The sequence below is a fragment of the Aquarana catesbeiana genome, linkage group LG04 (assembly GCF_042186555.1).
Source record: "Aquarana catesbeiana isolate 2022-GZ linkage group LG04, ASM4218655v1, whole genome shotgun sequence".
NCBI lineage: Eukaryota > Metazoa > Chordata > Amphibia > Anura > Ranidae > Aquarana > Aquarana catesbeiana.
In genome coordinates, this window is record NC_133327.1 from 685,439,033 (window position 1) to 685,461,837 (window position 22,805).

The 22,805-nt window shown below is 45.2% G+C and overlaps 1 protein-coding gene across 1 annotated transcript in view; it reads right to left on the reverse strand.

The window, feature by feature from the left end:
- GLP1R (glucagon like peptide 1 receptor) overlaps positions 1–22,805 on the reverse strand; it is a 234,669-nt gene that overhangs the window by 79,390 nt on the left and 132,474 nt on the right. Inside the window, exons 6-7 of the mRNA XM_073628986.1 lie at positions 18,552–18,705; positions 17,679–17,838 (exon numbers count right to left, since the gene is read on the reverse strand). Coding sequence (XP_073485087.1) covers positions 17,679–17,838; positions 18,552–18,705 — 314 coding nt within the window. The remainder of the gene's footprint in view (positions 1–17,678; positions 17,839–18,551; positions 18,706–22,805) is intronic.

A 22,805-nucleotide genomic window follows, 5' to 3' on the forward strand; every position in this document is an offset into this window, starting at 1 on the left:
TAAACTGCTGCCCTGCATTTCCCACACCCAGATTTTAGGTAGCATGCTTTTTCCTGAAGGGTAAACTCATCTAAAACCCAATCCCTCCAGCTGGGATCACATGACCAGGTGCAAAGGCAGCCATTCTTCAAAGACAGGTCAATCATTTTTTTTTATTATTACAGGTCCCCTTTGACTGACCAGACTAACTTCAACCCATTGGGGGTTCCTTGCAACAGTAGCTGGGGCAGTCTGCAACCTACCTCTCCAGCACCAGGAACCTTGCTGCCCTCAGCTGGCCAGATCAATTTGTACATATAAGAAGTAATAAGGCTTGCTATAGGCACAAAATCAAATAATGAAAAATCATTAAAACTATACATAATACAGTATACAAAAGTATGGCATCCCTTTACTTAAAAGAGAAGTATGGGATTTTTTTTTTAATCGTACTTGCCTAGGTGAATGCAGCATCTGTCCCCCGCCGACTCTCAGGACGATAACCGAGCGATCAAACACTGCCGATCGCTCGGTTTTCAGAGCTCCCTGAGCAGAGAGCTGCTGACTGTCAGTCGCCGCTCTCTGCTCTGCCCCTCCAGCACTCACTGAAGCGCTAGGCTGTGGAGGGGGGCAGGAGCGGTCAGTTCAGACTCTAAGCGGCTCGCTGAGAGGCTGCGCTAGGTCCAGGCATGTGGGCCGATCCCGACCATTTGGTCGTGATCTTTCCCGAGCCTGGACCGGCTCTGCGACATCAGCCGACAGCGAGCTTCTCCTCCTGAAAATATGTCACAGGAGTGCAAAACCATCTGCACTCCTGTGGCCCTCAGAAGTACAGCCAAACAAGCTTTCTCCTTTCATATCCATGGGACAAAAACCCCACTGTTGGGCAATGACTTCAAATTGTACATTCAGGTGATTCAAAAATTACTGGGGGGTATCTCCAATACAGATGATACATCTCAACGCATTTCGTGGGAACTCCACTTCTTCAGGAGTATTAGGGGAGCTCCTATAACAAACAAACCAAATGTGAAGCCGCACACCAAAGAGGGGGCAATGTCATGGCCAAAATCCCACAATACCCCCCCTCCTCCCCCCGGGGCAGGTGTGGGAGCGGATGCAAAGGCAAATTAAGCGAACATATTCAAAACTTGATGTTAGTCTATAAACCAATAAACCCTGAAAGGAGGCTAAGAGTGTAGGTAGGTATTTAGGGCCCTTGAAGCAAGGTATCCCAAAACTGGCTAGTGGGTGCAAATCAGATATACATCTAGATCACAGAAACTATGCCATTCCGGCCGACAGCCAATCAGTGAGTGCATCCTGTTCATGTGCCTAAGGGATGCCTCTGATACGACCACCGCCTCCTTCCAGTAGGAAGGAGGCCATACCTTCGTATACAGTATTTTGTATGGTTTTAATCATTTTGAATTATCTGATTTTGTAATAAAAACGTGTTTTTGATTATATTGTGTGATTGTCTTGGCACCAAGAAAATCCATCTTTCTACTACCCTCCAATGTTCCAGATCAAGTTGCAGGCTGTCCTTTCTCTGGGTGTGGTACACAGAAGACAAACGGACGTACTCACCTGCTTCTGTCTTCTCTCCAGTCGTTTTCTGCCGCTGCTGTAGTGGAGCACAGCTAGAAATGTTCCAGCAAAAAAGAGCGAGCCTGCAGAGTTTACTGATCTTTTCTGTCTAAAACATTTCCAGCTGGGATCCATTATGGTGGTCCGCACCTTCTCAGGACTCATAGAAGATTGTGTAGCCAGCTCTTATTGTCCTTCTTCAGCACTCCTTGTTGACAGAGACATTGTCGGTATAAATGATCACTGTAGTCAGTGTCAGGAAAAGGTCCATTGGCACCCATAGCAAAAAGACCAATGTACCCCCCCCCCCATCTATTTACTTTTTAGTTCCCAGCATATAGATTTCCTACAGACATTCTTACCTGCCAGTGCCACCATCACCCATTATATAGTCTTTATGTAAATGCAGAAATTGACCCACCAAGTTATGCATTTTCTTGTATGTGTAGTAGGATCAAGGGTCAGACAGAGACTGGGCTTCCTCTGCAGAGGCGGGCCCGAGAGAAGAAGGGTGGGAAGGAGGAAAGAACGAAAAGAGAAAGAAATGAAAAAGAGAAGAAGGAGAGAAGAAAGGAAGAACAAAGAAAGATAGGAAGCAAGAAGACAGCAAGATGGGAAGGAAGGAATGGGGAAGAGAGGAAGGAAGAAACAAAGAAAGATAGGAAGGAAGGAAGGAAGGAAGGAAGGAAGGAAGGAAGGAAGGAAGGAAGGAAGGAAGGAAGGAAGGAAGGAAGGAAGGAAGGAAGGAAGGAAGGGAGGGAGGGGGGAAGGAAGAAAGGAAAGAAGGAAGGAAGGAAGGAAGGAAGGAAGGAAGGAAGGAAGGAAGGAAGGAAGGAAGGAAGGAAGGAAGGAAGGAAGGAAGGAAGGAAGGAAGGAAGGAAGGAAGGAAGGAAGGAAGGAAGGAAAGAGAAAAGAATGAAAGATGAAAGGAAGTGGGACAGAGAAAGGAAGGAAGTTAAAAGGGAATGAGAGCAACAAGGAAGAAGAAAAAAGATAGGAAGCAAGGAGACAGAAAGATGGGAAGGAAATCCTGCCTCTCAGGAGTAACAACGCCCAAGCCACCTGTGCCTACACTTTCATATATTTCGCTTAAAGGCTGTTTTGTGGTTGCCCTGTGGTGGTCGTCCTTTGGGGACCTATGTGAGGGCTGTTCCGAGCTCAGACGGGGTTCATCAACTTGATGGACAAACAGCAGCAAATTTATTGATCTATTTTTCTAAATAAAATTATCTTTTAATACCTTTCAATACAATTCAATAATGAATATATCTATACCCTCTCCTAAAAATGCCTCTGAGGAAGGGATATTTTTCCTGAAACATGTCAGGCTAATGGAGGAAATCTATCTTCATTCTTGAATTTGTAAATAATGTATTATGTGTAAATTTTTCCTTGTGTTGCACAACATGTGCTGTACTAATTGTGGTCATGTTTTTATACATGCTTTTTAATTATCTTTCTAAATAAATGTTATTTTATGAGATATATATATATATATATATATATATATATATATATATACAATTTTCTATTTCTGGTCGCCCCTAATGTCCCATTGTACCGGGGGGTACTTGTGTCCCTTTTCAAGGGTCCTTATACAAAAGATAGGAAGCAAGGAGACAGAAAGATGGGAAGGAAGAAAGGAGGGATGGAAGGAAGAATGAAGGGGAAGGAAGGAAGGAAGGAAGGAAGGAAGGAAGGAAGGGGGAAGAGGGGAAGTAAAAAAAGGAAGAAATAAGAAAAAATAGGAAGCAAGGAAACAGCAAGATGGGAAGGAAGGAAGGGGGAAGAGAGGAAGGAAGAAACAAAGAAAGATAGGAAGGGAAGGGAAGGGAGGAAGGAAGGAAGGAAGGAAGGAAGGAAGGAAGGAAGGAAGGAAGGAAGGAAGGAAGGAAGGAAGGAAGGAAGGAAGGAAGGAAGGAAGGAAGGGAAGGGAAGGGAAGGGAAGGGAAGGGAAGGAAGGAAGGAAGGAAGGAAGGAAGGAAGGAAGGAAGGAAGGAAGGAAGGAAGGAAGGAAGGAGGGAAAGGAAGTTAAAAGGGAATGAGAGAAGGAAAGAAGAAGAAAAAAGATAGGAAGTAAGGAGACAGAAAGATGGGAAGGAAGAAAGGAAGGATGGAAGGAAGGAAGGGGGAAGAGGGGAAGGAAAAAAAAGGAAGAAATAAGAAAAAATAGGAAGCAAGGAAACAGCAAGGTGGGAAGGGAGGAAGGGGGAAGAGAGGAAGGAAGAAACAAAGAAAGATAGGAAGGAAGGGAAGGAAGGAAGGAAGGAAGGAAGGAAGGAAGGAAGGAAGGAAGGAAGGAAGGAAGGAAGGAAGGAAGGAGAAAGGAAGGAAGGAGGGAAAGGAAGTGGAAGGAATGAAGGAAGTTAAAAGGGAATGAGAGAAGAAAAGAAGAAGAAAACAGATAGGAAGCAAGGAGACAGAAAGAAAGGAAGGAAGGAAGCAAGGAAGGAAGGAAGGAAGGAAGGAAGGGGAGGTGGAAACAAAGAAAAGAAAAAGAAAGGAAAAAGAGAAGGAGAGAAGAAAGGAAGAGCAAAGAAAGATATGAAGCAAGAAGACAGCAAGATGGGAAGGAAGGATTGAGGGAGGAGGGGAAGGAAGAAACAAAGAAAGATAGGAAGGAAGGAAGGAAGGAAGGAAGGAAGGAAGGATGAAGGAAGGAAGGAAGGAAGGAGGAAGGAAGGAAGGAAGGAAGGAAGGAAGGAAGGAAGGAAGGAAGGAAGGAAGGAAGGAAGGAAGGAAGGAAGGGAGGGAGGGGAGGTGGAAAAAAAGAAAAGAAAAAGAAAGGAAAAAGAGAAGGAGAGAAGAAAGGAGGAGCAAAGAAAGATATGAAGCAAGAAGACAGCAAGATGGGAAGGAAGGATTGGGGAAGAGGGGAAGGAAGAAACAAAGAAAGATAGGAATGAAGGAAGGAAGGAATAAGGAAGGAAGGAAGGAAGGAAGGAAGGAAGGAAGGAAGGAAGGAAGGAAGGAAGGAAGGAAGGAAGGAAGGAAGGAAGGAAGGAAGGAAGGGAGGGGAGGTGGAAAAAAAGAAAAGAAAAAGAAAGGAAAAAGAGAAGGAGAGAAGAAAGGAAGAGCAAAGAAAGATATGAAGCAAGAAGACAGCAAGATGGGAAGGAAGGATTGGGGAAGAGGGGAAGGAAGAAACAAAGAAAGATAGGAAGGAAGGAAGGAAGGAAGGAAGGAAGGAAGGAAGGAAGGAAGGAAGGAAGGATGAAGGAAGGAAGGAGGAAGGAAGGAAGGAAGGAAGGAAGGAAGGAAGTTAAAAGGGAATGAGAGAAGGAAGGAAGAAGAAAAAAGATAGGGAGCAAGGAGACAGAAAGATGGGAAGGAAAAAAGGAGGGATGGAAGGAAGGAAGAAATGAAGGATGGAAGCAAGGAAGAAATGAAGAAAGGAAGCAAGGAAGAAAGCAAGGATGGAAGGAAGAAGGAAGGAGAAGGAAGGAAGGGGAAAGAGGGGAAAGAGAAAAGGAAGAAAGATAAAGAGAAGACAATGGAGAGGGAACATAGAGAAGCGGGGGTAAATATAACGATTTAGGATGGTCTATGGCAGTGGTTTCAACCTCAGTCCTCAAGTACCCCCAACAGGCCATGTTTTCAGGTTTTCCTTTATCGTGCACAGGTGCTTTAAATCAGAGGGAGGGAGAATATAATCTCACACTATCATATATGATGTCTGATTGTCTCACAGACATGTTTTTTATGTGATTCCATTCTAGAACTATCTGTATATATTTGGAAGGCTCAGCTGTGAATTGCTTTTAAAATTGTTCCAGCCTGTGACCTCGGTGGAGCCAATTACCAGAGCCAGACCCACCGCCTGCGGACCTAGACTTCCCGGTGACACGTCAGATCATCTCATGGTGTTAGGCAGTCATAAAATGACACTTGGAATTGTTTAGTATAAGGTAGAGTCAGGAAGTGTCATGTAAGACATGGAGAGGAGGAGATCTTATAGGATCTTTATAAGATGTGTTATTATTTGGGCTCTTGGCAGAGCCCATTCAGCATAATTGGTGGTGTATTTTCTCTGCCCAGGCAGCGCAGGTGCAGCCTACAGCCCGCCATTCACATGAAAGTTGCCTATTTTTATTTTTTTTTGCATACGCTGTACCGTGTTTATATTACCACCGCAGCAGAGCAGAGCCATTTGTGTCAATGGTAGACTATACACTGCACCTGGGCTACCCCGGCGAAGGAAATACACCAGCAATTATGCCGAACAGGCTCCGCCAACCCATGTGCAAGAGCCCAATTTATGTGCATAGTTTGCCATTTCATATACACCGATCAGGATATATTAGGCAGAAAGTGAACATGTTGTCCCTGAAGTTGATGTGTTGAAAACAGAAAAAGTGTAAGGATTTAAGCGACTTTCACAATGGCCAAACTGTAATGTCTAGATGATTGGGTCAGAGCAACTCCAAAACTGCAGTTCTTGTGGGATGTTCCCATATATATAGGACTGACCAAAAGTGGTCCAAGGAAGGAAAACCAGCCAACTGGCCACAGGGTCAAGGATGGCCAAGACTCATTGATGGAAGTGGGGAGGGAAAGCTCATTGATGGAGGTGGGGGAGGGGGGCTCATTGATGGAGGTGGGGATGGATGGTTCATTGATGGAGGTGGGGGGGCTCATTGATGGAGGTGAGGAGGGAAGGCTCATTGATGGATTGATGGAGGAGGGGGAGGGAAGGTCGTTGATGGAGGTGGGGGGGCTCATTGATGAAGGCGAGGGGGGCTCATTGACTGGAGGTGGGGAGGGAAGGCTCATTGATGGAGGTGAGGAGGGAAGGCTCATTGACGGAGGTGGGGGAGGGAAGGCTCATTGATGGAGGTGGGGAGGGAAGGCTCATTGATGGAGGTGGGGAAGGGAATTCTCATTGATGGAGGTGGGGAGGAAGGCTCAATAGATGGAGGTGGAGAGGGAATACTCATTGAAGGGTTGGAGAGGGAAGGTTCATTGACGGAGGTGGTGCGGGGGGACTCATTGGAAGGAGGTGGGAAGGGATGGTTCATTGACAGAGGTGGTGGTGGGGGATTAATTGATGGAGGTGGGGAGGGAAGGCTCATTGATGGAGGTGAGGAGGGAAGGCTCATTGATGGAGGTGGGGAGGGAAGGCTCATTGATGGAGGTGGGGAGGGGGGCTCATTGATGGAGGTGGGAGGAAAGGCACATTGATGGAGGTGAGGAGGGAAGGCTCATTGATGGAGGTAGGAGGAAAGGCACAATGATGGAGGTGAGGAGGGGGGCTCATTGATGGAGGTGGAGAGGAAGGCTCATTGATGGAGGTGGGGAGAGAAGGCTCCTTGATGGAGGTGGGAGGGAAGGCCCATTGATGGAGGTGGGAGGGAAGGCTCATTGATGGAGGTGAAGGGGGGGGCTCATTGATGGAGGTGGGAGGGCAGGCTGGCCTATGTAGTCTGATCCAATAGAAGAGCTACTGGAGCTTAAATTACTGATAAAGTGAATGCTGGTTCTGATAGAAAGGTGTCAGAATGCACAAAGCACTCGCAGTTTGTTGCGTATGGGGCTGTATAACCGCAGACCGGTCAGGGTGCCCATGCTGACCCATTTCCACACAACACAACAATGAGTTTGAGGTGTTGACTTAATTTTCCAGATATCAATCAAATTGAGCATCTGTGGCATGTGCTGGGAAAAACAAGTCCCATCCATGGAGGCCAAACCTGCTGATTTACAGGACTTAAAGGATCTACTACTGACAGCTTGGTGCCAGACACCACAGCATACCTTCAGAGGTCTAATGGAGTCCATGCCTCATCGGGACAGGGTTGTTTTGGGGGGGCAGGCACAGCAACACATCACCTTTTCTCCAATCACTGAGCTGTGCAGTGTGTAATTTCAGCTCTCCACCCCCCTTTTTTATTTTACAGCTCAGACAAGCTGTATAAATTCTGGCCTTTGAATGGATGTAGAGAAGAGAAGACTGTAGATAAACAGGTACAACTTATGTAGGAGGATAAGTTTCATCTCTGTATTACTTGAGACCGGTCACTTCACTGGGTATATGGAAGGCAGTGCTGGGACAAGGTCACCTGGAGCCCAGGACAAACGTGCAAAATTGTGCCCCCCCCCAAGATGTATGAGCAGTATGTGTCAGCAAAAACCCCCCCCCAAAAAAAATGAGAGCTAATCTGCATGCTTACCCCCCTAAAAATAAATCCCCCCCCAATAAAAAACCTCCCCCTGTTGAAACCCTCTTCCTAGCACAAATCTTTGCCCCCCCCAGCTCAAATGCGCCTATTTCCCATATGCCCCCAACACAAATCCACCCCCCCGAAAAAAATTTCCCCTCTTAGTACAAATGCTCTACCCCCCGCTTCAAATACCCCCTCCCAGCTCAAATTCTCCCCAGTCCCCCATCCTAGCACAAATCCCCTCAACTATGTCTGCTAGAATAAATCCAATCCCCCAAAAAAAAAAAATTACCCTCCTAGCACAAATCCCCCCACCATATTACCTTTTCTAGGTAGGATGACGTCTCCGGTAATGCGACGCGTTTCACGAGCATGCGCGCTGCGGATGGTACGGCAGCCGCGCTCCTTTCTCAAGCTAACTTAACAGGACCATAGGCATCATTATATAGAGTTTATACAAAAGGGGACGGGGCCAATCTTAATGATAATAGGTCAATCAAAGGAAAAAAGGGAACTAATTTGATCAAGTTAATTACTTAATTAATAGACTATACTATACTATACTATACTATACTATACTATACGGTCAGTAAAGATAAGGAAAAGGATGTAAGAAGGCATATTAGAGAAAAGCCCACACTCTACCAATTACTAAATTAGGAGGGGAGTGAAAGTATGATAAAGGAGGAATCATATTAGCATAATGACTAAAATAAATCAAATTAAATTAATTTCAATAAATCATGAGATAATGGTAATTTAGATAATGACTTAATATAGTGTATATATAAATCAGGAAACATGTACATTGATGATAAGAACATAAACTGCACAATAAATATGTTGCACAGTATAAAATTGTATATTATGTAGAATCCATCAAAAGTAATTATCAGACAAAAGGTGTATATATATATGTATATATATATATATATATATATATATATATATATATATATATATATATATATGCGCTATTGTGTATATGTAATTTAACATGTAGATTGATATCAAGTCAGCCACAACACTACATCAGGGACTCAATACCTGGCGGCCAGTGTTGGACCAGACAGAAGAAAGAGAGAGTTTCAAATTGATTTGCGTGTCTGTATATTAATACACATATGAAATAATTAATGATTTTTAACAAAATGGTTGCTTTATCTTTTATTTTTGTATTTACATTTGTTTACATCACAACTTTATATCATATTTATGTCATGCTTGACTCAATATGTTTGTGTGCTATATATGTGTTTTTTATCAGTATTTTTTATTAGTGTTGCTTAAAGGAGTTGTAAAGGCAGAAGTTTATTTTTTAATTATTTGTATGCAGTAAGATAAAAAAAACCTTCTGTGTGTAGCAGCCCCCCAACCCCCCCCCCCCCCCCCCCCCCCCCAATTAACACATTTTTCCAAATATCCGTAAATTTCAAATTCCAAAAAACGAAAATTCGAAAATCTGAAAAAATAATTAACTAATAATAACTTAACTATCACTAACTATTAAATTACAGGTAATGGAATTCACTTTCAAATTTGGCTGTTAGTGAACGCAACGAATACAAATTTATTTGAAGTTCCGAATTATCCGAAATAACGAATGCCATATCTAAACGCTTGGAACGCAACGAATTAATAATAATAAATAACAATAATAGTAATAAAAACTTTTTTTTCACAGGCTGCTGCTCTATTGCCCCCCCCTGTCTTCTAGAGGGTTCTAGAATTATAGTGGGAGGAAGAACAGAGTAAGCAGTCTGAATATTTATGGGACTCTAGCCAATCCCTGGGAAGGGGAGCCCAGTAGGTGGTTGGAGAACCAATAAATAGCCTGAAGCCTGAGGCAGCAATGCAGTGTTCTTGGGTCCAATCCTGCTGGAGGAGATCCCTGTGTAGGGACTCTGCCCCGGGGCAGGAATGCTAGAGAAGCTTTTTTAATGACATCAAAGTCCCAACGAGGCTTAGCTGAGGGGTGCTATTTGCACGTTTGGGATCAAGTTGAGTGTGGAGACACTCACTGAAGTATACAGTATCTCACAAAAGTGAGTGCACCCCTCACATTTTTGTGAATATTTTATTATATTATTTCATGTGATAACACTGAAGAAATGACACTTTGCTACAATGTAAAGTAGTGAGTGTACAGCTTGTATAACAGTGTAAATTTGCTGTTCCCTCAAAATAACTCAACACACAGCCATTAATGTCTAAACCGCTGGCAACAAAAGTCAGTACACCCCTAAGTGAAAATGTCCAAATTGGTCCCAATTAGCCATTTTCCCTCCCCGGTGTCATGTGATTCGTTAGTGTTACAAGGTCTCAGGTGTGAATGGGGAGCAGGTGTGTTAAATTTGGTGTTATCGCTCTCACTCTCTCATTCTGGTCACTGGAAGTTCAACATGGCACCTTATGGCAAATAACTCTCTGAGGATCTGAAAAAAAAATTGTTGCTCTACATAAAGACAGCCTAGGCTATAAGAAGATTGCCAAGACCCTGAAAATGAGCTGCAGCATGGAGGCCAAGACCATACAGCGGTTTAACAGGACAGGTTCCACTCAGAACAGAACAGTCGCCATGGTCCACCAAAGAAGTTAAGGTCACGTGCTCAGCGTCATATCCAGAGGATGTCTTTGGAAAATAGACGTATGAGTGCTGCCAGCATTTCTGCAGAGGTTGAAGGGGTGGGGGGGTCAGCCTGTCAGTGCTCAGACCATACGCCACACACTGCATCAAATTGGTCTGCATGGCTGTCGTCCCAGAAGGGAAGCCTCTTCTAAAGATGATGTACAAGAAAGCCTACAAACAGTTTGCTGAAGACAAGCAGACTAAGGACATGGATTACTGGAACCATGTCCTGGGGTCTGATGAGACCAAGATAAACTTATTTGGTTCAGATGTCAAGTGTGCGTGGCGGCAACCAGGTGAGGAGGACAAAGACAAGTGTGTCTTGTCTACAGTCAAGCATGGTGGTGGGAGTGTCATGGTCTGGGGCTGCATGAGTGCTGCCGGCACTGGGGAACTACAGTTCTTTGAGGGAACCATGAATGCCAACATGTACTGTGACATACTGAAGCAGAGCATGATCTCCTCCCTTCAGAGACTGGGCCACAGGGAGGTATTCCAACATGATAATCACCCCAAACACACCTCCAAGATGATCACTGCTTTGCTAAAGAAGTTGAGGGTAAAGGTGATGGACTGGCCAAGCATGTCTCCAGACCTAAACCCTATTGATCATCTGTGGGACATCCTCAAACAGAAGGTGGAGGAGTGCAAGGTCTCAAACATCCACCAGCTCTGTGATGTCGTCATGGAGGAGGGGAAGAGGACTCCAGTGGCAACCTGTGAAGCTCTGGTGACCTCCATGCCCAAGAGGGTTAAGGCAGTGCTGGAAAATAATGGGGGCCACACAAAATATTGACACTTTGGGCCCAATTTGGACATTTTCACTTAGGGGTGTACTCACTTTTGTTGCCAGAGGTTTAGACATTAATGGCTGTGTTGAGTTATTTTGAGGGGACAGCAAATTTACAGTTATACAAGCTGTACACTCACTACTTTACATTGTAGACAAGTGTCATTTTTTCAGTGTTGTCACATGAAAAGATAGAAGAAAAGATTTACAAAAATGTGAGGGGTGTACTTACTTTTGTGAGATATTGTACATGCGCAGAACGGAAAAATGTGTTTTGTTTCAGATAGATTTGTTATATTACTAATTTTGTTCCGTCCATTCATTTGCAAATTCGTTTCTATTAATTTTCTAACCAATTCTGAATTTTCTGACTGATTTGAGTTCGGATCAGTCGAAAAATGATCGACCGATTTGAATTCTGTATGATTAATAGCTCTTTGTTAAGGAGTAGCCCGGGAAGCCGGCCGTCACGTCCTTTAACAACCGATGACTCATCAGCTGTCAACGGACTTCCCCAATGATAGATGAAATGTAAACAAAATAATTCCGGCGATAAAAAATTCAGAAAAAAAAAACTGTGTGGGGTCCCCCCAATTCATACTAGGCCCTTTGGCTCTGGTATGGATTTTAAGTGGAATCCCATGCTAAAATGTAAAAAAAAAACAGCATGGGGTCCCCCCAAAAATCCATACCAGACCCCTATCTGGGCATGCAGCGTGGAAAGCCAGGAAAGGGGGGGGGGGGGCGAGCAGGCCCCCCCTTTCTAAACCATACCAGGCCGCATGCCTTCAACATGGGAGGGTGTTTTGGGGCAGGTCCCTATGTTGATGGGGACAATGGCCTCTTCCAGATGATCCGATTCGATTGTCCAATAAGCTCCCTGCCCACAGACCCCCACAACCACCGGCCAGGGTTGTGGGGGTCTGTGGGCAGGGAGCTCATTGGACAATCAAATCGGATCATCTGGATCCCAGGCTCCACCTCATGTGAATGAGTATGAGGTTCATAGTACCCCTACCCATTCACCAAAAAAGTGTAAAAAATGAATAAAGACAGCGGAGTCAGTGGTTGTTAAGAACAGGGCGGTCGGCTGCCTGGCCCGTTCCTTAACAGCCAGCTATTCCTCACACATAATTTGAATCGGTCGATCATTTTTCGACCAATCCAAATACGAATTGTTCCAAAAATTTGGAATTCGTTAGAAAACGGATATACAAAACAAAAATAAACAAAATGTGTTACTATTTCATTTGGAGATTCAGATACATTCGAATCTTCGAATAACCAAAAATGTGTCTGAATTTATATTCGAACCGAAACAAATTTTACATGTCTAGCCAGAAGGAAGTTGGTGGGGGAAGAGTCCAGCTATGGTGGTGTGAGTCTATATCTCTGTAAGTAGACGACCCCACCCTTTTTTGAAGCCTATTAGAGCCTCTGGCTCTAATCATGTGCTTCAAAAAAAATACCCCCCCCCCCGCCTTGGAATCCATGGTCCGGCCCTCTGATATGTAGATCAGGGGGGCCGGACGCATGGATAGGGGAGGCGGCGCCCGTGCGCCCTCTATGGACGGGCCGCCACTCTTTAGAGGGTGCGCAACAGTTAATACTAGATGAATTTGTGTCTTTTTTTTAACCTGACTATGTAACAATGTAACGGCTCTGAGAATTTGTGATAACCTGACCCGGGCACCGCACACAGCTACAGCCATAAGACTCACAACCACAGACGCAAGCAGTGAGAGCGTACCTGCAAATTGCGTAATTTCTGAAAATGCAGAAGAAATTTACACAACCCCGCTGTATAAATGCAGCCTACCCCTCCTCCCCCACCCTTTGAGTGTTCTCATGAATTTACATTTAAAGTGTTTATTGTTCCTCTGGATGTCACATTGTATTTGAAGAAGACGTCCGCACCCGGAGGGAGAACTTTTACCTTCTTCTTATGTCTTCAGCCGCGGTTTGTACAGCGTGGGTTTTGTACGCTGAGAATTTCTCCCCCCCCCCCCCGCCCCCCGCGGTGATCCATACAGAGCTGGGTGATAACAGATCATAAACATTTGGATTTGCCTTTTGACCATTGTTTCTCCCTGAGGCTGCCGAGACCGAATTCTGCGGCACAGCCAGTTCCCGAACTTTCATTTACACAGTAATGGAAAAGCTGTTTAGGGAAGTTTCTGCTTTTTTTTTGACATTTTATTGGATTTGTCTGACTTTGAGTTTAAAGTGAACTTCCAGCTCAGTTTATAAAATAATTCCAGGCTGAAGCCAAGCAGTCTGCTACTAATGCCATTCAGCAAACACCGCAGCTGTGCTAAAATCTGCGTGTTTATTCAATTTACTTTCATCTCTATAAAGGTTGTATGCGCACTAGGTTTAAAAAGGCCACTTTTACAGGCACTTGGCGTTTTTTTTTTTTCCAGCCTGTAAAGCCCCGTTCACACTTGGGCATAGCGGAAACGCGGAGGGAAATGTGGGTTTCTGCAAACGTGCGAAAACGCAGTAAAATGTGCAACACGCTTGCGGTGCCATTATCTCTTGCTAGCAGACAAAACACGGGTAGCAGTCGCACAGTTTGCTGCATGTTTTCCATGTGACAAAATGCGCAAAAACGTGCAAGTCCAAACACCCTTGGCTCATATCCGAAATTTGGTGCATGAATTTCTTTAGCATGACTTTGCAGCAGAGGGAGGCCCATTCCAATGAATGGTGCCACTCCAAAGTAGAGAAGGGAAATAACCTCAACTGTCGCACACCATCACAGCCCGAAACTCACAGTAGTGAGAGCAGCTTCAGCTCAGGTCCGTCCAGGCCATGCTATCTGATGCGTTTCGTCCCACCTATGAAACTTAGCCATAGGCAGTACGAAACGTGATGGGGTGTGGCCTGGACGGACGTGGGCTGAGGCTGCTCTCACTACAGTGACTATTGGGCTCTGATGGTGCATGGTGTTTGAGGTTATTTTCCTTCTCTACATTGCATACAATGAGCCTGACGGGCTCTTCCTCAGCCTGCACCCCCAGCATGCGTCAGGACGGGCTCTTCCTCAGCCTGCACCCCAACATGTGTCAGGACGGGCTCTTCCTCAGCCTCCCCCCCAGCATGTGTCAGGACGGGCTCTTCCTCAGCCTCCCCCCCAGCATGTGTCAGGACGGGCTCTTCCTAAGCCTCCCCCCCAGCATGTGTCAGGACGGGCTCTTCCTCAGCCTCCCCCCCAGCATGTGTCAGGACGGGCTCTTCCTAAGCCTCCCCCCCAGCATGTGTCAGGACGGGCTCTTCCTAAGCCTCCCCCCCAGCATGTGTCAGGACGGGCTCTTCCTAAGCCTACATCCCCAGCATGTGTCAGGACAGGCTCTTCCTCAGCCTCCCCCCCAGCATGTGTCAGGACTGGCTCTTCCTCAGCCTGAACCCCCAGCATGTGTCAGGACGGGCTCTTCCTCAGCCTGCACCCCCAACATGTGTCAGGATGGGCTTTTCCTCATCCTGCACCCTCAGCATGTGTCAGGACGGGCTCTTCCTCAGCCTGCACCCCCAGCATGCATCCAGACGGGCTCTTCCTCAGCCTGCACCCCCAGCATGTGTCAGGACGAGCTCTTCCTCAGCCTGCACCCCCAGCATGTGTCAGGACGGGCTCTTCCTCAGCCTGCACCCCCAGCATGTGTCAAGACAGGCTCCTCCTCAGCCTGCACCCCCAGCATGTGTCAGGACGGGCTCTTCCTCAGCCTGCAATCCCAGCATGTGTCAGAATGGGCTTTTCCTCAGCCTGCACCCCCAGCATGCCTCAGGACAGGCTCTTCCTCAGCCTGCAATCCCAGCATGTGTCAGGACGGGCTCTTCGACACATTGTGCAGCCTCAGCATGTGTCAGGATGGGCTCTTCCAAAACCTGGACCCCCAGCGTGTGTCAGGATGGGGGCTTCCTCAGCCTGCCCCCTTAGCATGTGTCAGGATGAACTCTTCCTCAGCATGCATCAACGGACTTGGAAAAAACTGGAACCTGGAGAAACACCCCTAATTTTCTGAGCGTGCCGCTCCAAAACAGTGGCGTCTGGTGCTCACTTTTGGGGGGGGTGGCAAACAAACCACCCCCCCGGTTGGTCCCCCACCAGCCCCGCACTTACCCCATCTAGGTCGCGGCCAGATTCAGGACCGTTGTGCGTCTCCTGCTCCTCAGCGGTTTCATGACGGCTTCCCATGCGTCTCCTCCTCCTTGGCGGTCCATACGGTCGCATCTCCTCTTGGGATGAGCCTCTCTGCAGCTGCACAGAGAAGCACAGGGCTTGGCAGAGGAGTTCTGTCAACCTTTCTGCTACCAACTGCTGAGACGAGGTGAGGGCAAGAAACAAGGGGGTTGCCACAGCTGCAAGAGAGGTGCGAGGGCCAGATGAAATAGCTGGAGGGCTGGATTCGGCCCACGGGCCTTGTGTCTGACACATGTGTTGTAGCACGATGACTATTAGTTGCCCTTAAAGTCTCATCTTTTGGGGGGTATTTCTTTTGTAAACCTACCTTTTGGGGACGTTAACGTTGACCTAGTGTTTTTTTTTTGTGGATACACAAGTAAAAGCTTGACACACCTAAACGTGCGTGGAACATTCGGCTTTGGGCAAGTTTTTTCTCCTCCCTGAGTTCTGACGTTCAGAGGGGCTAAACAGACGCCCCGTGTGCATCGCATACTAGCCCATTATGTGACTTTTACCTGCCCGTGCTGTCCCCTGCGCAGGCCACGTCCATCTTCGCCCCTCTTCCTTCTGGGGCCGCGGACTCTGGCTCTGCCACTGGCCGAAGCCGCATGATGTCACTCCCCCGTGGGAGCCATCAGTCACAGCACACGCTGGGGAAGAAACGGCCACTGAGGTCCGTTTCTAAACAGCGCATGCGCCCATGATGACATTGTGCACTACAAGGGAAATATCTCCTAAACGCCGTGTGTTTAGGAGATATTTCCACTACCTATAGGCTTACCAATAGGAAAAGTAAGACAAAAGGGTTTACAACCACTTAAAGTTCCCTTGTCCCTTGAAGTTTTAGTCCAGTGCTATGTCCTGATATCTCAGTGTGAAGTTCTGTTACTAATGCTGCCCAGCTCTGCCCTATTGCCGTGTACAGATGACCCACCTGCAGACCCTGTGTTAGATGTAAATAACCTGCATTGATATGTAAATAGCGGTGGCATTAATATGTAAATAGCCACGGGCCAGTGGCAGTGATATGTAAATAGAGGCGGCATTCATATGCATATCATGCCCCCCTGAGGTCATATCAACCTTTACTTCCCCAGCATTACCACTGATCACACCCCCCTCCCCCAGCATTGCCACTGATCCCAGGAGTCCTATTGATGGGTCCTCTCACCGCCCCAGCCCATGGTGTGCAGGCAGTGAGGAGATGATGTGCTGTAACCTTTAGCAACCAATCAGTGAGCAGGAATGATGTGCATTAACCTCTTGCAACCAATCACTGAGCAATAAGAATATGCAGCAACCTCTAGAAACCAATCAGTGAGCAGTAATAATGTGCAGTAACCTCTAGAAACCAATTAGTGAGTGGTAAGGATGTCCAGTAACCTCTAGCAACCAATCAGTGAGCAGTATTGATGTACAGTAATCTCTAGCAACCAATCAACAAGCAGAAGTCATGTGCTGTAACCTCTAGCAAATAATCAGTGAGCCATAATGTGTGCTGTAACCTCAAGCAGTCAGTCAATGAGCGGTAATGATACACTGTAAAGTCTGGCAACCAAACGCAATCGTTGCCTGATCTGATTCAGTAAACTGATTTTGAGTCTAGCTGCTATTTATTGTATGTCTCAGAGCAGGTGGAGAGCGAAATTACATGGAAGGGGGGGCCCAAGAAAATCTTTGCCAAGGGTCCAATCAATATTAAAGACAGCCTTGACCACAGCAAACTGTGGGTGGAGCCACATAGTGTAAGAGTGGGAGGGGATGCCCTTCACGCGATGCATGAGAACGTGTAAAGCCCCGTGTTAATCTGGCCATGACAGTAGGAAGAGGAGCCAGCTGGGACATTTTCTTTGACAAGGATTCGTGGTGCTGTGCATGGCTCTATGGTGACACCAGGCAGACCTTGGTGAAGGCCCCCCCCTCTCTAATGCACAGCTGGCAATTGACAGCCTCAGATGTACAGTATATGTTTCCCAGTAAGGCTGTTTGTGTGTGTGTGTGTGTGTGTGTGTGTGTGTATGGGGGGGGTGTCCTTTGCCTCCACTCAGGTCTCAGATTACACCCAGCTTCCTGCTCTGTGCTGTGTAATGTGTGACATCAGACCCCTGCCCCCTGCCTCCTGGGAGAGAAGGCTGCAGATAAACAGGTACTTTTGTAGGAGGATTTCATTCATCACCTGAGGCTAGTCACTTCAGTGGGCCTTTTTTAAGGGTCTATTATCGTTATTATAGGTTGAAAAAAAAGAATAATTCCAGTAGCACATATTGCAGGATTTTGTCATTCATCAGTCAGAAAAATCTTGGAAACACAGAACCTGCGGATCAAAAACTCCGCCCCCTTACTCACCCCAGCCAATGCATACATAGACCCGGAAGAGCCTCTGCTCGGAGAAGACGGACAGAACCAGCAAGGTGTGCAGGTAGATCCCTTCCACCAGGAGCCAATAGTAGTTGGCTGCCACACAGTACTGCATCATGACGAACACCAACCGGCAGCTGAGCGACTCCTGCAAAAGATGACAGCACCAAATTCACATCCGTACTTCCCGACATTCATCAGCTGCACATCTATGAAGATCAAAAGAATAACCGCTTCCTACGTTAACTCAATTCGCCCAATCTCACCGCTAAGGGCCCGTTCATACCATTAGACATGTGCACTGCCGAAAAATGTGTTTGTTTTGGTCTCATTCGTTTTTGTTTTGTTTTTTTTGTTTCTGGGTCATTCGTTATGATTGCCATTCGTAAATTCGAAAAAAAAATCGGAAATTCGGAAATTAAAAAAAAATTGGAAATTCTGAACTTAGCTATTACTAAATATTATAGGTATTGGAATTTTCTTTCAAATTTGGCTTAGTGAATGTAACGAATGCAAATTTATCAGAATTAACGAATTATCGAAATAACGAATGCCGTATCTAAGCGGATGGAACGGAACAGATTAATAATAAAGAATAATAATAAAACGTTTTTAGCAAATTCATTTTAAAAGGGGTTCCCCCAACACCTGAAAATTATTTCAGGGGTTCCTCTAGAGTAAAAGGGTTGAGAAAGACTTGCATAGACATGGAACAAAAGATCTAATGAGCTCCACTGATTGGTCCAAAGGAAACTTTGCCCAGTCTGAACTAGCCAACCAACCCATATACATATTACATAAATACATTGTAATTATATATTGGACAAGTGGTATATATGCATAGTTGAGGTCATGTGATACCTGGTAGGAAATAAGCCCATCCCAGTGGTTATCAAGTATGGCGATATTATACATCCACTTCAGGACAGAGTCCTTTATAAAGACGGAGATGGCTCTCAGGATGAAGGAGGTGAAGAGGTTCAGGTGGATGTAGTTTCTAGTACAGTGGAGATGTCTGTAAGCAAAAACAAAAACATACATTCCTCATTAGAGTCATCTTCACCACTTCTACCTTTCAAAATGGTACCACTATATAACCCACATCAACCTCACCACTCCTACTCTTCACAATGGCGCCACCTTAAAACCCATATAAACCACACCACTCCTACTCTTCACAATGATACCACCATATAACCCATATCAACCTCACCACTCCTACTCTTCACAATGATACCACCATATAACCCATATTAACCTCACCACTCCTACCCTTCACAGTGGTACCACCATATAACCCATATAACCCTCACCACTCCTACCCTTCACAATGGTACCACAATATAACCAATATCAACCTCAACACTCCTACCCTTCACAAAAGTACCACCATATAACCCATATCACCCTCACCACTCTTACCCTCCACAATGGTACTACCTTATAACCCATATCACCCTCCCAACTCCTACCTTTCGCAGTGGTATGACCATATAACCAATATCAACCTCACCACTCCTATCCTTCACAAAAGTACCACCATATAACCCACATCACCCTCACCACTCCTACCCTCCACAATGGTACCACCATATAACCCATATCACCCTCACCACTCCTACCCTCCAAAATGGTACCACCATATAACCCATATCACCCTCCCCACTCCTAACTTTCACAATTGTACGACCATTTAACCCATATAAACCTCACCACTCCTAATCTTCACAATGATACCACCATAAAACCCATATCATCCTCACCACTCCTACTCTTTACATTGGTACCACCATATAACCCATATCACCCTCACCAATCCTACACTTCACAATGGTATCAGCATATAACCCATATCACCCTCACCACTCCTACCCTCCACAATGGTAACACCATATAACCCATATCACCCTCACCACTCCTACCCTTCACAATGGTACCACCACATAACCCATATCACCCTCACCAATCCTACCCTCCACAATGGTACCACCATATAACCCAATATCACCCTCACCACTCCTACCTTCCACAGTGGTACCACCACATAACCCAATATCACCCTCACCAATCCTACCCTCCACAATGATACCATCATATAACCCAATATCACCCTCACCACTCCTACCTTCCACAGTGGTACCACCACATAACCCATATCAACCTCACCAATCCTACACTTCACAATGGTACCACCACAGATATCTGTAAGCAAAAAAAAAGAACGTTCACCATTATCATTACCTGTAGAGTCCATGTCATCTCTGTTTTTTCTTTTCATTGTATTTATTGGAATTTTTAACATAGAATAGAAATAGCAATTGCAAATTTTGACTTGCAAAGCCAAATATATTAGAATAACATGCATTCAATAGAAAAAACTTAATCTCAGTTTTTTATATAGATTTTAGACTTCATTAATTATATCGGTCAGTGGGATCATCTTAAAGAAGAATTCCAGCTATAGCATGTTTTCATACATTGGTCTAGTTTTGACTAATGTAACTATACATGATCCAGATCCAAAAAAAAAATGGCCATGCCACACGCCAGATGTAGCCCGTGTACCACTGCCACAGCCTACGGATGTATGTCACACGAATTATAAGCCACCTCTTTATTGGAGAGATATGGAGAGCTTCCCAGATACATTAAGCTGCCAATTGTTCAATAACCAGGAGATAATGTAATTCCTGGAAATCCTAACAAATGACACTTTGATTGCAACCTTCAAATATTGCATGTTGCAGGCATCACACCTTGGGAATAACATTATTCACATTATTCTATCACTGAAGGGGGATACTTTCCATATGAAAAGTATATGATAATGGCACCCTTCCTCCTACATGATGATTACCTGCACCACTTGTGTACCTCTGTGCCCAGCTGGCCCACGTCAATTATACGCACAAGGAGCAGAATATATAACCATGGATACACATTAATCAACTGTCACTGCAACATTGCTATGGGGGTTGGAAAAATAAAGGCACAAGTCTATCAAGTTTAACCCATTATTATACTTTGATGTGCTAACCCTAAAAAAGAAAAAAAAAAAAAAAACAAATTCACCACAAAGCACCAAAACCCATCAGAGAAGCATCTCAGTCCATTCTCATGACATTCCCAGTCCATTAAACAATAAAAAAGCAAAATCCGCAGGAAGGACAAAACTGTTCAAACCATCAACGTGAGATAGCATCATATCATGAAAAATAACAGTAGCTCCAGGACGATAACAATGCACTCTAGTAAACTAACACCAGGAGGAAAACATAAAGGAAATGCACTACAAGTTTTACAAAGTTTCGAACAAATCAGCTATAAACCGCTACAAGATTATTTCACCCTCACCACTTTCACCCTTAACAAAGGTACCACCATACAACCCATGTAACCCTCATCACTCCTACCCTTCACAATGGTAAAACCACAGAACCCAAATCAACCTCACCACTCCTACCCTTTACAATAGTACCACCACCATTGAACCCAAATCAACCTCACCACTCCTACCCTTCACAATAGTACCCCCATATAACCCATATCACCCTCACCACTCCTACCCTTCACAATGGTACCACCATATATTCCATTTCACCCTAACAACTCCTACCCTTCACAATGGTAAAACCACAGAACCCAAATCAACCTCACCACTCCTACCCTTCACAATAGTACCATCACCATTGAACCCAGATCAACCTCACCACTCCTACTCTTCAAAATAGTAACACCATATAATCCATATCACCCTTACCACTCCTACCCTTCACAAGGGTACCACCATATAACTCAAATCAACCTCACTACTCCTACTCTTCACAATAGTACCACCATATAACCCATATCACCCTAACAACTCCTACCCTTCACAATAGTACCACCATAGAACCCAAATCAACCTCACCACTCCTACCCTTCACAATAGTACCACCATATAACCCCTTATAACCCATATCACCCTTACCTCTTTTATTCTTAGCAATGTAATGGTACCACCATATAACCCATATCACCTTCACCATTCCTATTTTCACAATAGTACCACAATATAACCCACGTCACCCTCACCACTCAATGGTACTACCATAAACCCATATCACCCTTACCACTCCTACCCTTCACAATGGTACCACCATATAACCCATATCACCCTCACCACTCCTACCCTTCACAAAGGTACCACCACATAACCCATATCACCCTCACCACTCCTACCCTTCACAATGGTACCACCATATAACCCATATCACGCTCACCACTCCTACCCTTTAAAGTGGTACCATCATATAACCCATATCACCCTCCCAACTGCTACCTTTCCAAATTATACCACCATATAACCTATTTCATCCTCACCACTACTACCCTTCACAATGGTATTACCATATAACCTATATCACCCTCACCACTTTAATCCTTATTAATGGTACCACCATATAACCCATATCACCCTCATCACTCCTACCCTTCATAATGGTATCACCAAATACCCCATATCACTCTCGCCACTTTCACCCTTCACAATGACACCAATTTATACCCCATATCCCCCTAACCACTGCTATACTTCACAATGGTACCACCATATAACCCATATCACCCTCACCACTCCTACCTTTCACAATGGTACCCCCATATAACTCATATCACCTTCACCATTTGTACCATTAACAATAGATTCCACCATCATTCAACATTAACATCTTATACTCATTTCCACAATGTAAGGAAATCTGGGAGACAATCTGGGATTGTCTCGGGACTCCAGGTACCTGTAAGCTTTGTAGAAGTATCTAGGAGTACCTAAATCTTATCAGACAGCAGAGCAACATTTTCCCCAGGCTGCAGGCATTCTTGCCATAATGCACAGCATATTCCAGATGATGGCAGACATTCCTCCTAGTTTGCTCTCCTCACTTCCTGATGCCTCTGCCCATATTTCTTCTGAACCGGAGTCTTCTTCCTTTGGCCATTGGATGGCCACTGATAATGTAACCCCTGAGCAAGCATGCTGGAGGTAAATTGTCTTGATGCCTAGCTCCAGTCTAAGTATCTTACAGATGTGGGATTGCCCCCAAGTGTAGCACCTACTCTACCTGATAGCAATTA